General features: G+C 44.8%; 1 protein-coding gene across 4 annotated transcripts in view; it reads left to right on the forward strand.

Annotated features, from left to right (window-relative positions):
* vwa2 (von Willebrand factor A domain containing 2) overlaps positions 1-12376 on the forward strand; it is a 32351-nt gene extending 19975 nt beyond the window's left edge. For all 4 annotated transcript variants that reach the window (XM_061232367.1, XM_061232366.1, XM_061232368.1 and 1 more), the window contains 9 exons: positions 1963-2157; positions 3442-3575; positions 4663-4792; positions 5575-5630; positions 6428-6535; positions 7054-7632; positions 8174-8725; positions 9188-9310; positions 11379-12376. In XM_061232367.1, coding sequence (XP_061088351.1) covers positions 1963-2157; positions 3442-3575; positions 4663-4792; positions 5575-5630; positions 6428-6535; positions 7054-7632; positions 8174-8725; positions 9188-9310; positions 11379-11500 — 1999 coding nt within the window. In that variant the 3' untranslated portion in view covers positions 11501-12376. The remainder of the gene's footprint in view (positions 1-1962; positions 2158-3441; positions 3576-4662; positions 4793-5574; positions 5631-6427; positions 6536-7053; positions 7633-8173; positions 8726-9187; positions 9311-11378) is intronic.
* Positions 12377-14119: the final 1743 nt, after the last annotated feature.

Consider the following 14119-nt stretch of genomic DNA (forward strand, 5'->3'; position numbering starts at 1 on the left):
TGTGTGCACACGTGTATGCTTTTGTGTACGTGTATGCGTGTACATGCGTGTGTACGTGTGTGCGTGTACATGTGTGTGTATTTGTATGTGTATGTGTGTACGTGTACATGTGTGTGTCTACGTGTGTGCGTGTATGTGTGTGTGTGCATGTGTGTGTGCGTGTGTGTGTACGTGTGTGTGCGTGTGTGTGTGTGTGCGTGCGTGTGTGTGCATCTGTGTGTGTGTGTACATGTGTGTATGTGTGTGCGTGTACATGTGTGTACGTGTGTGCGTGTGCGTGTGTGTATGTGCGTGTACATGTGTGTATGTGTGTGTGCGTGTGTGTGCATGTGTGTGTGCGTGTGTGTGCGTGTGCGTGTGTGTGCGTGTGTGTGTGCGTGTACATGTATGTGTGTGTGTGTGTGCATGTCTGTGCGTGTGTGTGTGATTGTGTGTGTGTGCGCGTGTGTGTGCATGTGTACATGTGTGTGTGTGTGTGTGTGTGTGCATGTGTGTGCGTGTGTGTGTGCATCTGTGTGCGTGTGTGTGTGTGTGTGCATGTGTGTGTATACGTGTGTGTGTGTGCATGTGTGTGTATACGTGTGTGTGTGTACATGTGTGTGTGCGTGTGTGTGTGCATGTGTGTGTGCGTGTGTGTGTGCATATGTGTGTGCAGTACAGTAGCTGTGTCCAGTAGAGAGAGGAATGGGGAGAATGCTCAGTAGCACAGTAATTGGATCCTGGAGGGGATGAGGGAGGGGTGGAACGTGGTGCCAGTTGGTGCTGAAAAGCAGATTTACTCCTGACTGCAGCTGGCCCATTTCTTCCCCTAGAGGACATGGCTTTTCACCCCGCGCGCAGTGTGAAGCCACCTTCTCAAATCACACCGGAAATATATCAGTCTTGTCAATTCCACAGGACAACTGGGAAACGGGATTAGCTTGCAGCAGTTTGAGCATCACTTTGGGATGGACTGGGTTGGGAGGAGGGCTACTTTGGGTAGGACCTGAGAGGGAGTGATGCTTTAGGTAAAACTGGGGCAGGGGCTGGGGTAGGTGGAGACCTTTCTGAAAACAAATATGTGACCCTTCACTGAAGAAGAACCGAACCTCAGATAACTGTCTTACTTCATCTCAATATATTGTATACTGTATGTGCTTTATTTATAGCTTTGGTGATTTACGTATTCATCAAGTAAAAACTATTGAGATTGAGATCTCTTTTTCAGAGGAGTCAAAGAGATCTCAGCCAAGCACTAAACCCGTTCCTCCTTAACAAATCATCCTTCACCAGAGTTTGTAACTGGCCCATTAATCAACTTTTTCTCCCTCTCTCTTTATCACACAATTGTGTTCTTTGCTTTGTTCCTTTTTGAAGGAGTTTTATAAGTGTTTATTTCTCTCCATACCACCCTCTCTCTATTCCTCTTAGATGACAGATTTTACAATACATTATATAAAAAAATCTGTATAGTTATCATAAATTCATATTGTCATTACACCCAAGGGGAACCACAACACAAAAATAATACTAATTGGATAAAATGCTTAATAATAACTAATAACAAATAATAACTGTAATACATTTTATGTAATGTATTTATGTGAGTCTATTTCAATTAACAGGGGTTAGGAGTGTGAGCTATATGAGATACCGTTGTTTTCCGTTGTCAGATTTCCACAGCTTCTTTCCTCTACCACATCTATTGCTGTGTTTCAGACAGTTTGGGCATAGCCCTATTTTCTATAAAATGAAAATGAACCACAGGAACCCTTTTCTATGCCTTGGTATGGAGTTGGTGCCACTGTCTTTAGGTGTTTCCAGAATTTAACATTTCTTTTTAGTAGGTTTGCTTGTTACCCTACATACACTAGGATGTTTTATAGAAACACTATGCAAACCCAATTGATGAATCTTATTTTATTTCACCTCTTAATTGCCAACTTTCTGTCTCTCACTCCTTCCCCTCTCCCCCTCTCTCAGGGGCGGCAGCACACAGACAGGGTTGGGTTTGAAGTACGTGCTACGGAAGGGCTTCCCCGACGGGCGTAACAGCACCGTGCCCCGCATCCTCATCCTGCTCTCTGACGGAAAGTCCCAAGGCAACGTGGAGGCGCTCGCTTCCGAGGTGAAGAGTTCTGGCATCATCCTGTTTGCTGTGGGAATCCGATACCCAAGGTACAGATTTTTTAAATTCCTTGTTTATACATTTATATAGTGTTTCTTTCGACACCTTTAATAATCCCTTGGAATTATCGCAGTTTACTGCTGGCTCAATGAGGATAATAATGTCACTGAAGTTCATCCCTATAAGAGAGGGACATGAATGTCTCTTAGGTTCACCACTGTAGGAGTGGGATAGAAATGTCTCTGAAGTTCATCACTGTAGGAGAGGGCTAGAGATGTCTCTGAGGTTCATCCCTACTGTAGGAGAGGGATAGAGATGTCTCTGAGGTCCATCACTGTAGGAGAGGGATAGAGATGTCTCTGAGGTTCATCCCTACTGTAGGAAAGGGATATAGATGTAGGTTCATCACTGTAGGGGAGGGATAGAGATGTCTCTGAGGTTCATCAGTTTAGGAGAGGGATAGAGATGTCTCTGATGTCCATCACTATAGGAGAGGGATAGAGATGTCTCTAAGGTTCATCCCTACTGTAGGAGAGGGATAGAGATGTGGGTTAATCACTGTAGGAGAGGGATAGAGATGTCTCTGAGGTTCATCCCTCAGGTAGGCAGTGGAGTGCTGGAGTGTGACGTCATGCGCATGATGTCCTACAATTAATGAGACGAGCATTTACACCACTGCTATGAATACAACAAAACATTTCAATTAAAGGGTGAATGAGCCAGAATTGAGAAACAGTGAAAAATATAAGTAAGATAAAATGATACTTTCAAAAATCTATATTATAATATTTATGCTATGACGGGTTGCGGATCCTGAGCTTAGAGGGTCCGAAGCACAGATGAACAAAATTCCAGACATGCTGGAGTGGAGATACGTCTTGCTCTTCTTACGTCTCGTCACAAATTTAGCACGTCTGAAACCCTGCACTGCCAGGGTGGCACTGTGTCCGGTTTTATGACCCTGGTCAGCTGGACACGGGCACAAGTAGATACAGTTCCCCTCAAGATACATTTTCAACAGCTAACTTTACATGAGGAAAAAATGTCAATTTGGAGTCTGAAATTTTGGGGGGAATGTCTCTCCTATTTGTGGTGGGCAGGAGTATCATGCATGTATCAATCCTCTTCTCTCAGTGGGGTCTCGCAGGTTTCTGAACAATGGTACCAAGACACACACTATACAGAAAGGTGTGGCCAGTAACCTGTCTTAGGCCCGGCAGGTGCAGTCTATTTATTATTATGTACAGTGTACAGTATTACGAACAGACAAATGATCCCAAACAGAATGATCAGTTCTTTTTCTTTCCTTCTCTCCCTCTCTCCTTCTCCTTCAGGTGGGAGGAACTTCATGCCATGGCCAGTGATCCCACGGAGTTGCATGTCCTGTTTGCAGACCACTTTTATGATGCGATCAATGGCCTGTACAGCACCCTGACCACATCCTCCATCTGTTCTGCCGTGCCCACAGGTAGATTAATAGATTTTTACATTTATATATTGCTTTTCTCGACACTCAAAGCGCTTACAGTGATGAGGGGGAAACTTGCCTCAACCACCACCAATGTGTAGCACACTCACTACACACCAGCTTAGGTGGAGAGGAAGAGAACAGTGTGGCAATTAAATCAGGGGCTGATTAGCTGGCAGGTTGAAAGAGCCAGGTTTGGGAATTTAGCGAGGACACCAGGGAATCCCCTACTCTTTGTGAAGAGTGTTGTGGCGTCAGGACATCAGTTTAACGTTTTCAACTCATGCAGGGTTCAAAATGCAGGGTTATAGTGTATGACACATCTCCTGTGTCTGAATTAATCCATGGGGATACACATTGACTACTGTATCGCAACAATTGACTTTTGATTTCGGACTGGTTGCTCCTTGAGTTTATGTTGGTTTTGTAATTGAGTAGAAAAGCTTTTTAGTGTTTTGTACTTATATTGCCCCCTAGAGGAGGATTTGGTGTCAGTCACTTTGGGACAACGTCCTTAGCAGCCTTCTAATCTTAAGTGAATATGTATACAAAACTGAAATGTTGTATCATGTCTCCATGTTTTGTGCTTTAAAATAACATACTTCAAAAGGAAATTATTATTGTTTTGTTTTCAATTGTGAAAAAATTAGTATATATCTGTGAACTGATTTAACAGACACAGATTAAGCATAGTTCTATACCAGTGGTCCTCCCTCCTGGTCCTGGAGAGCCGCAGGGCGTGCTAGCTTTTTGTTCTTACTCAGCACTTAATTGATCAACTGAAGCTGTTAATTAAATAGTTCACTCAACTCACCTGGTTTCTTGGGTCTGAATTGGTTGCTGATACTCAGTCAAAAACAAAAACTAGCAAACCCTGCGGCACTCCCGGACCAGGAGGGAGGACCACTGTCTGTGACTAAGCTGTGTTTTGTATCTCCATTGACAATTTAATTTAGACTAGGCTTAATCTGTGAAACTGGCCCTTTATTTCCTATCTTTATTTAATGAACTATTAAAATGCATGGAAAAGATGATTGTGCAGGGTATTCAAACTCTGCCCTGACCCCCTGACCTCTTGGCTCTTTAGGCTGTAGGATAGAACCTTTTCCCTGTGAGCGGAAAACCCTAGAGATGGTCAAGGAGCTGCATGGAAATTTCATGTGCTGGAAGGGATCCAAAGGCTATGCACCAGCTACCACCCTTTGCCCATATTACAGGCAAGTGCACACACAATACTTCCTTCTGGCCTTATCACAGCCAAATGCACACACAATACTTCCCTCTGTAATTATTACAGCCAAATGCACACACAATACTTCCCTTTATACTTATTACAGTCAAATGCACACACAATAATTCCCTCTGTACTTATTACAGCCAAATGCACAACCAATACTTCCCTCTGTACTTATTACAGTCAAATGCATAAACATTACTTCCCTCTGGCCTTATTACAACAAAATGCACACTTAGTATTTCCCTCTGGCCTTATTACAGTCAAATGCCAGGCCTCTTTTATGTAGCCCAATCATGAGGTAATTGCTCACAACTATAGTGATTGCAATGAATCAAAGCTGTGGCCTTACCTGCAGGATGGGCCAGTGCTGTCGCCTGGTGGACAACACCCTAATTTCCCTTCCTGGCACCGCAGTACTTATACTTATACTTGTATCATTTGTTGGTGTTGCTGCGTAATTGAACTCAGCTTTTGTAAATCAATAGGTTTCACTGCCCAAACTGAATGGGAGAGTTGTGCAAGGGTGATCAAAGGCGTCAGATCACTGGAGTGTGACGTTATGCATCAGTGATGAATATACTTTCAACCACTACTAAAAATAATGCCTAACCAATGAAACATTACCTGTGAGAAGGAGGGGCTGGAGCATTTGGTGCTGCTGCATGATTTCATGCAAATTAAGTTTTGATAAGGCTATTCCATCTGATAGGGGGCGCTAAGGTCTCACGTTGGTAAAACAAGACTATGTGCTTTTCTATGCAGGTGGAACCGATTTTATCGGAAACATCCATCTACATGCCACCGAACAGTATGTCCAGGTATGAACACTCACCCGGCAGGAACAAGCATTCCTCACGTCCTCCACGTCTACTCTGTAAATCATTCTTTAGTTTATTCAGTATTACTGAGGTACAGAAAAGTGCACTTAAGGGTTTAAACTCATTTTTTAAACTAGGAAATAGAACGATGTGTATCACTGATTGGGCTGTACATTTTAGATGAAGGGACTGTTATTCTTTATCTGGGGAAAAACAGCCTCTGAATGACTCCTTCATAAAATGTAGCTTTAGGTGTATTATTTTTGGTATTTTAAAGCAATAATAAATCAGAAACTTGGTCTTCCTTGTTCATAAACTTCCACTCCTTTAGAAATTTGGCATTTTTCCGCACAAAAATCAAATGTATGGGAGAGTTGTTATTATCAATGCTATTATTTCTCAAGGTAAGGAAATGAAGGAGTGGCATCCATTTTTAGGTGAACAGACCTGGGTCGAATACATAATTGTTTTAAATTCAAATGCTTTTGTACAATTTACCGAGCTTGTTTGATGTATTGTAACCTAAAACTCTCAAGAAGTGCAAACCCTGACTTCTGGTCCTCTTGGTTGGCTGAGTTGCACCAGGCAAGATCCACCAAGCAGAAAAGTATTTGAATCTGAAAGAATTACTGTGCATATTTGACCCAGGTCTAAAGGTGGGTCAAATATGTATAGCCTCTAATGCCTCGATATGACTACGCCTCTAATGTATAATTAAAAATGCTTGTGTATGTGGGGATGTTTTTGAAGGGGTGTTCAGGTTGTGTAATGCGTAGCCCTTCACTCTCGTCCTGCAGACCCCTGTGACTCCCAGCCCTGTCAGAATGGGGGCACCTGCATGTCTGAGGGGCTGGAGAGGTACAGCTGTGCCTGTCCTTCAGGGTATGCGGGCGACCCCAACTGTGGTAAGCTGGGGAGGGGGTAGGTAGGAACATACATCTGAATGATACATCTCAATGAAATATTTAGAATTATGGTAAATGGTTGGCATTTATATTGCGCCTTTATCGAAAGTGCTGTACAATTGGTGCTTCTCATTCACCCATTCATACACACACTCACACACCGACGGAGATTGGCTTCCATGCAAGGCACCAACCAGCTCGTCAGGATTTGGGCATTAGGAGTCTTGCTCAGGGACACTTCGACACACGCAGGGCGGGATCGCAACGGGATCGCAACGGCAACCCTCCAACTGCCAGACGACTGCTCTTACCGCCTGAGCCAATGTCATCCCATTATGGAGCAGTTTACCCTGTCAAAAGTGTTCTGAAACAGACACTCGCTCTCCCTTTCTCTCTTTCTCTTTTTGGACATATTCATTGACTGTATGATGTTTTCATTTTAAACTCTAAAAGAGCGTACTTGTCCCTTAAAAAAAGGTTGATTGATTGATCTTTCTTCCCCTTGATCCGTCTCCCAGCCCCTAAGCTAACTCTGGACTGCACGGTGGACCTGCTCTTCCTGGTGGAGGGCTCTACCACTCTCACCCTTGAGGGGTTCCTGCGCTTCAAGTCCTTCCTGAAGCGCTTCATGCAGGCGGTGCTGGCAGCGGACACCCCCGTGAACGTGGGCCTGGCCCAGTACGCCGGCGAGGTGCGGATGGAGATGAGGGTGGGGGAGTACGTGGCTGTGTCGGAGCTCCTGGGGGCGGTCGACGGGATGCGCTACGGCGGCGGGGAGGCCAAGACGGGCAAGGCGCTCCGCTACGTCACCCGCAACGGCTTTAAGAGCACGCCGGTGTTCGCCGACGTTCAGGACGACCTGCCGCGGGTGGTGGTGCTGCTCACCGATTCGCCGTCAGCTGACTCGGTCAGCGAGCCGGCCCGCTACGCGCGGGACCGCGAGATCTTCCTCATCGCCCTGGGACCTGAGGCGCTGAAGGCCCAGCTCAATAACATCACCGGGAACCCCCAGCGCACCGTTACCTACGCCGTGCCTGACGCCCTGTTCACCAAGGTGCCGGACCTCAGAGCCAAGATCTGCAGTGTTGACAGCCAAGGTACTTACTCTACTCTGATGGTTCCCAAACTTCAGTCAGGCCCCCGTTTGACATTGGAACATTTTTAATGGCTGCAAGCACAGGTAACCTTCACTTTGGAGTGACAGAGTGGCTCACCTGATAACCAAAAATAGATGTACTTACCTCCCAAATTAAAGTTGGAAGTCTACACTTTAGCAGAATGAATCATAGTCATTGCTTAATTTCAAATCTAATGTGTTGGAGTACAGGGCAAAAACACACATTGTACCACTAAAAATACAGACTGCACTGTACTTGTTGATATCAAAAAACAATGTGATTCATCCATGTTGATCTCTGTGAAATTATAAAAGCTTGCCATAAAGTCACCTTCACTGTGATAAAGTCCCCTGGAACAGTGCTCGCTCTGACTGTGTCTTTGGTTTTTGATTCTGAGGAAGATGTCTCACCTGTCCATTAAAGAGAGTCCATTTCTCTGAGCCCAGTGTGCTCCACCGTCTCTTATTTCAGGCTCAACCCTGTGTAGTTGAGTCTCACATCGTCTCTTTGTGTCTGTCAGGCTGTTTAGGTCAGGCAGTGGACCTGGTCTTCGCCCTCGACGCCTCTTCGGGGGTGGGGCAGGAGAACTTCGCCCGCCTGCGGGACTTTGTGAGGAGCGTCTCGGTGCAGTTCGACATCAACCGGGACGTGGCCCAGATCGGCCTGGTGGTGTACGGCCAGAGGCCCGTGACGACCTTCGACCTGGACGCCCACGACTCGGGTTCGGGCGTCCTGCGGGCAGTCGGCGAGGCCGCCTACTTGGGCGGGGGGTCGTCCACGGGCAGCGCCCTGCTCCACGTGCACAGCCAGACGCTCACCGTGCACCGGGGGGCGCGCCCGGGGGTCAACAAGGCCGTGGTGGTGGTCACCGACGGGGCCGGGGCGGAGGACGCGGCGGTTCCGGCCCAGAAGATCCGGGACAACGGAGTTCCCATCTTTGTGATCGGGATCGGCGACGTCCAGACGGACAGCCTCCTGCGCATCGCCGGCTCGCGGGATCACATGATCTCCGTCCCCTCTTACGAGGACCTCAAGTACTTCGAGGACGTGTTGGTGCAGACGGTGTGCTTCGGTGAGTATGACGGCTCTCAAGGCTCATTCCAATCCTCCACTCTTTTCCTTTCCGTGCTCCTAGAAGTAGAAAATAGGAACTCCCAATCTTTCCCTTGAGGAAGAAAACATCAGCGCATCCTTTACGGTGGTATATTTCCCGGAAAACCTGACGTAAAAATGATCGACCTGTGGAGCCACCTCTCCCCATCTGCCACACATCTGCCACACATCTGCCACGTCTGTAACTGACTTGGCTTCGAACTGACATTTCAAGGAGCGAGGACATTCCATTCGCCTAATTCACGCTTCCTCAACTTCCCCGTCTTCATTTCTTTTCTAAGCCTCCTCCGATGGCTGGAGTTAAAAGTAGATAGAGAGCAGGAAAAAGAAAAAAAGAGGAGAAAAGTAAGCGATTGGAGTGAGCCTCCAGACGTCTCTCTCGCAGTCTAACGCTCGGTTCTCTCTCCCTATCTCTCTGCAGAGGCGAAGAAGCCGGTGGACCTCTGCAGGCCGAACCCCTGCATGAACGACGGGATCTGCATCCTGCTGCGCGGGAGCTACCGCTGTGAGTGCAGAGGCTGGGAGGGGCCGCACTGCGAGACACGTGAGCACCTTCTGCACCATCTGCACCTTCTGCACCTTCTGCACCTTCTGCAGCTTCTGCACCTTCTGCACCTTCTACACCTTCTGCACCTTCTGCACCTTCTGCAGCTTCTGCACCTTCTGCACCGGCCACGGGCCTTCTCCCACTGCTTTCACCTGAAACAGACTTCATCTCACCTGTATCACGCTCTACATTACCTGTAACAGGCCTTATCCCACCTGTAATGGGCTTTGTCTCACCTGTAAAAGGCTTTACTTTACCTGAAACAGACTTCATCTCACCTGTATCACGCTCTACATTACCTGTAACAGGCCTTATCCCACCTGTAATGGGCTTTGTCTCACCTGTAAAAGGCTTTACTTTACCTGAAACAGACTTCATCTCACCTGTATCATGCTCTACATTACCTGTAACAGGCCTTATCCCACCTGTAATGGGCTTTGTCTCACCTGTAAAAGGCTTTACTTTACCTGAAACAGACTTCATCTCACCTGTATCACACTCTACATTACCTGTAACAGGCCTTATCCCACCTGTAATGGGCTTTGTCTCACCTGTAAAAGGCTTTACTTTACCTGAAACGGACTTCATCTCACCTGTATCACACTCTACATTACCTGTAACAGGCCTTATTCCACCTGTAATGGGCTTTGTCTCACCTGTAAAAGGCTTTACTTTACCTGAAACGGACTTCATCTCACCTATAATAGGCTTTTCCTTACCTGAAACGGACTTGTATCTCACCTGTCTCACCTGTAATAGGCTTTACCTGTAATGGGCTTTGTCTCACCTGTAATAGGCATTACCTGTCATGGGCTTTGTCTCACCTACAAAGGGCTTTACTTTACCTGTAATGGACTTCATCTCACTTATAATAGGCTCCACATTACCTGTAACAGGCCTTATCCCACCTGCAATAGGCTTTACCTGTAATGGGCTTTGTCTCACCTGTAATAGGCTTTACCTGTAATGGGCTTTGTCTCACCTGTAATAGGCATTACCTGTCATGGGCTTTGTCTCACCTACAAAGGGCTTTACTTTACCTGTAATGGACTTCATCTCACTTATAATAGGCTCCACATTACCTGTAACAGGCCTTATCCCACCTGTAATAGGCTTTACCTGTAATGGGCTTTCTCTCACCTATAAAAGGCTTTACTTTAAATGAAACAGACTTCTCATATGTATCAGGCTCATACAGGGGAAGTAAAGCAAGTAGGCAAGACTTGCTTAATTCCTTGTTGTAGTCTGGAACAATTTTATTAGCCCAGGTGGCCATAATATATAGTGATATATATATGATTAGTGATTTGGCAAATGATGCTTTTATGCCCTTTTTTGGAATATTAAATTGACTTGTGACTCTGTGTTCTGTGAAGCATTACACCATCTTGGACCAACACAAAGGAACAAAGAATGGAGTCTTTAAAAATATTGAGAAATATATGATAAATAGAGGAGTGCCGGATGTAAGCACCATACCCAATTGTAGGAAAGCATCCATGCACATCCCACCTATAACAGGGTTCACCCCTTCCTGTAATTGAACTTATATCTCTTATCAGCTTTTAGCTTTTCTGTACTTTTCTATCCACTTTTTTTTAAATCACCGATTAGATTTGTGGGTAGCACTTTACTTGAACCCCTCACCAGAAGGCTGACATAACACTGTCATACATACGACATAACAGCTGTCACAAGATGGCATAACAGATGATGTCAGTTGATGTCAAATGATATAAAACTGTCAGACTTTTCTCTGTAAATGTTATGACAGATGCTACTGTCATCAAATTTACAGATTACATTACATTATTGGCATTTGGCAAACGCTCTTATCCAGAGTGACGTACAACAAAGTGCATACCCATAACCAGGGCTAAGTGCGCTGAAAGACCCAGATAACAGCTGTTATGTCATGTGTATGACCGTGTTATGTCAGAGGGGTTCAGGTAAAGTGCTACCAATGCATTATATGTGGGCTAACAGAGTGTTTACTCTATATGGTGTTGGTGTTAAACCTTAAGTGTTGGTCTGTCTGTGATGTGACGTGGTCTCTTTTGGGTAGGTGTCACTCGGACGTCTAACCGCGGGGACCTCCCGAGGCCAGCGGCACAGCGCCGTCTGCAGAGGAAGAACCACAAAGAGCTTCTGCAGCGCCACAGAGCCCGCTATCGCCGGACACACTGATGTACCCCCCCCCCCCCCAAACCCCATTACACACACACACATGTACCCATACACAGCCAACTGTTAACATTCATCATCCTCACCATCAGCATTCATCTCCTTTCACTGAGAATAGGCGACACAAACAACACAACTGTGTTTCATTTGCAAAAAAGTAAATGCATGGTGAAAATGTGACTGTGTTCTCAAAACTCTTCATATAATTAAGAAAATCATATAGTGGTATGGTATCTAAAAAGAAAGTGCTATCACAAAAACTCCTCACTAAAGATACAAAACACACACACACACACACACACTGACCTACAGGACCCACTATTGAGAGACATACATAATGTATGGCATTATGTGAGGTACGGCTCAGTGTGCATAGCATTAAGTTCCGCAGGAAATAATATAGTGCTAATCAGGAAATGTATTGAGTCGTATAACGTGTGTACTGGGTACTGAAATATTTTCTCAAGATTTGTACCGAGACTTTGCATCCTTCTACTGTTGTACAATGCAAAAATGACTTGCCATATATTGTACATACTGGTGTGCAACAACACAGCAGACCAATTATTTGTTTATTCAAATGAATATTCCATTTATTTTCCCACTATTACACATCTCCTCTGTCTGACAATAAACTGAAGAGAACATGCCACATTATGATTGGTGCAGTAGCCATTTTATCCTGCCCCACTGAATTTGTGTCTCTTTACAATGTGCCTTATCTATAACCTGTCTATGTACACATTGCCTTCATTACTTAAGGGATTTTCCTTGTATAAATGAGGAAGACTATTTTTTGTATTGTAAAATATTTATTTTTTGCTTACCGACTGTAGCCTTGTACTATAAAATGATTAAAAATGTGACTTGTTTTCTATACTGTGCTTTTTGTGCTGTTTTGACCTACATTATCTAATTTTATATGAAGTCATTAGTGGCCTTGAATGATTTTGTCTTTTATGTCTTTCAATGACCATATTTACAACAACACTGCCCTGTTCAGCTGTAAATTTGACTTGTCTGCCAGCAGCATGGTCTCTCAACCCCATATTGTATAGTTAAAAGTATTTCCCGTGATAGTAATAGTACAGTATGTAATGCAAACATGATAGCAAAGCAGGCTGTATGTACAGCAGTTGATGTATGTAGTAGTAAACTGTAATCGGTTCATTGCCCTGTGGTTACCGTCGTACTTACCAGCTCTCCCTCTCGAAGCCATGTGTAATTGATGCAACTGTTGGTCTGCTCAGACTTGGTTGATCTGTCATGCCTGCTTCTCTCAACATCAACCCATGGTTCATTACCTTATCTACAATTGTCGCCCATATTTCATTTGCTATATATCTACGTCTTCTTTGAAGACCTCATTCAGTTCTCACACCTCACATTCGCACACTCCAACCCCTACATCTCAAAGCTGCATCACCTACTCCCTCTGCTTCCATTTTCTTTGATACAGGTGGTCAACCTCGTGTCTCTTTACTGTGTGACTTCATAGTGATTATTTAATCAAAAGCTTTGTACCTCTGCATTTTCACACACAGTGAATGAGTTGCAACAGATTTATCTACTGTATATTGAGAAAAGCTTGAGAATATTGTGAGCAAAAGACCCTCAGGTGAAATCAGTACTCCATGCCATTTGTGATCAATGTTTTTCTATCAATGTGAAATCATTAGGGAACACATCTGAAGTTGCATCTTTGACCACAGTTGGCAACAATGCATCCAAACAATGGAGAAGAGCTGTAATTTAACTCTTAATGTAATATTCAGAATATTTACGGATCACTGTGCTCAACCAGAGGAAGGATACATGTGTGTCCAGCAGTTCCAGTTCCAACAGTCTAACTTCTCCAAAAACAATGTTTCTTGTTTTTAATAAAAAAGATTCCTGCACCTTATGTAAATAAGACAGCTTCGGAGTTGCTATAAGGTGTATTTATTCACTTTGAAGGAGGTAGGCTACTGACTCCTATAGTCTATAAGCCTTCAAGTCTTTGTGCTAAGCTGACACGTTATGCAAACATGGAAACCAAGCCAGTGAATGCAAATGAAATAATGTTGTCTAAGTCTGGTATATTTCCCAAAATGTTGGTGCATTCCAAATGGCACAAGCAAACTCACACAGGGGAGAGGCCATACCACTGTGCCCAGTGTGGGAAGGGTTTCAGTCGAGGGAAACCTGAAAGTACACCAGCGATGTCACACAGGGGAGAGGCCGTACCACTGTGCCCAGTGTGGGAAGGGTATCAGTCTGAAACGAGACCTCATTCGACACCAACCAACTCACACAGGGGAGAGGCCATACCAATGTGCCAAGTGTGGGAAGGATTTCAGTCAAGAGGGAAACTGAAAGTACACCAGCGATGTCACGCAGGGGAGAGGCCATATCACTGTGCCCAGTGTGGGAAGGGTTTCAGTCTGAAGGGAGACCTTATTTGACACCAGCAATCTCATAACATGGTGGTTGAATATGACACAGAAAAAGCACAGAATTTCCATAGTGTGCATCCATGTTAATAGTAATATTGACTTGAGCTCTGCCCAGCAGTAAATTACATTTTTGTTATCTACATAAATGGCAAATACATTGCAGCCCCTCCAGTTAAAATATCAAGCC

This window comes from Conger conger, chromosome 2, assembly GCF_963514075.1.
Source record: "Conger conger chromosome 2, fConCon1.1, whole genome shotgun sequence".
NCBI classification, from domain to species: domain Eukaryota; kingdom Metazoa; phylum Chordata; class Actinopteri; order Anguilliformes; family Congridae; genus Conger; species Conger conger.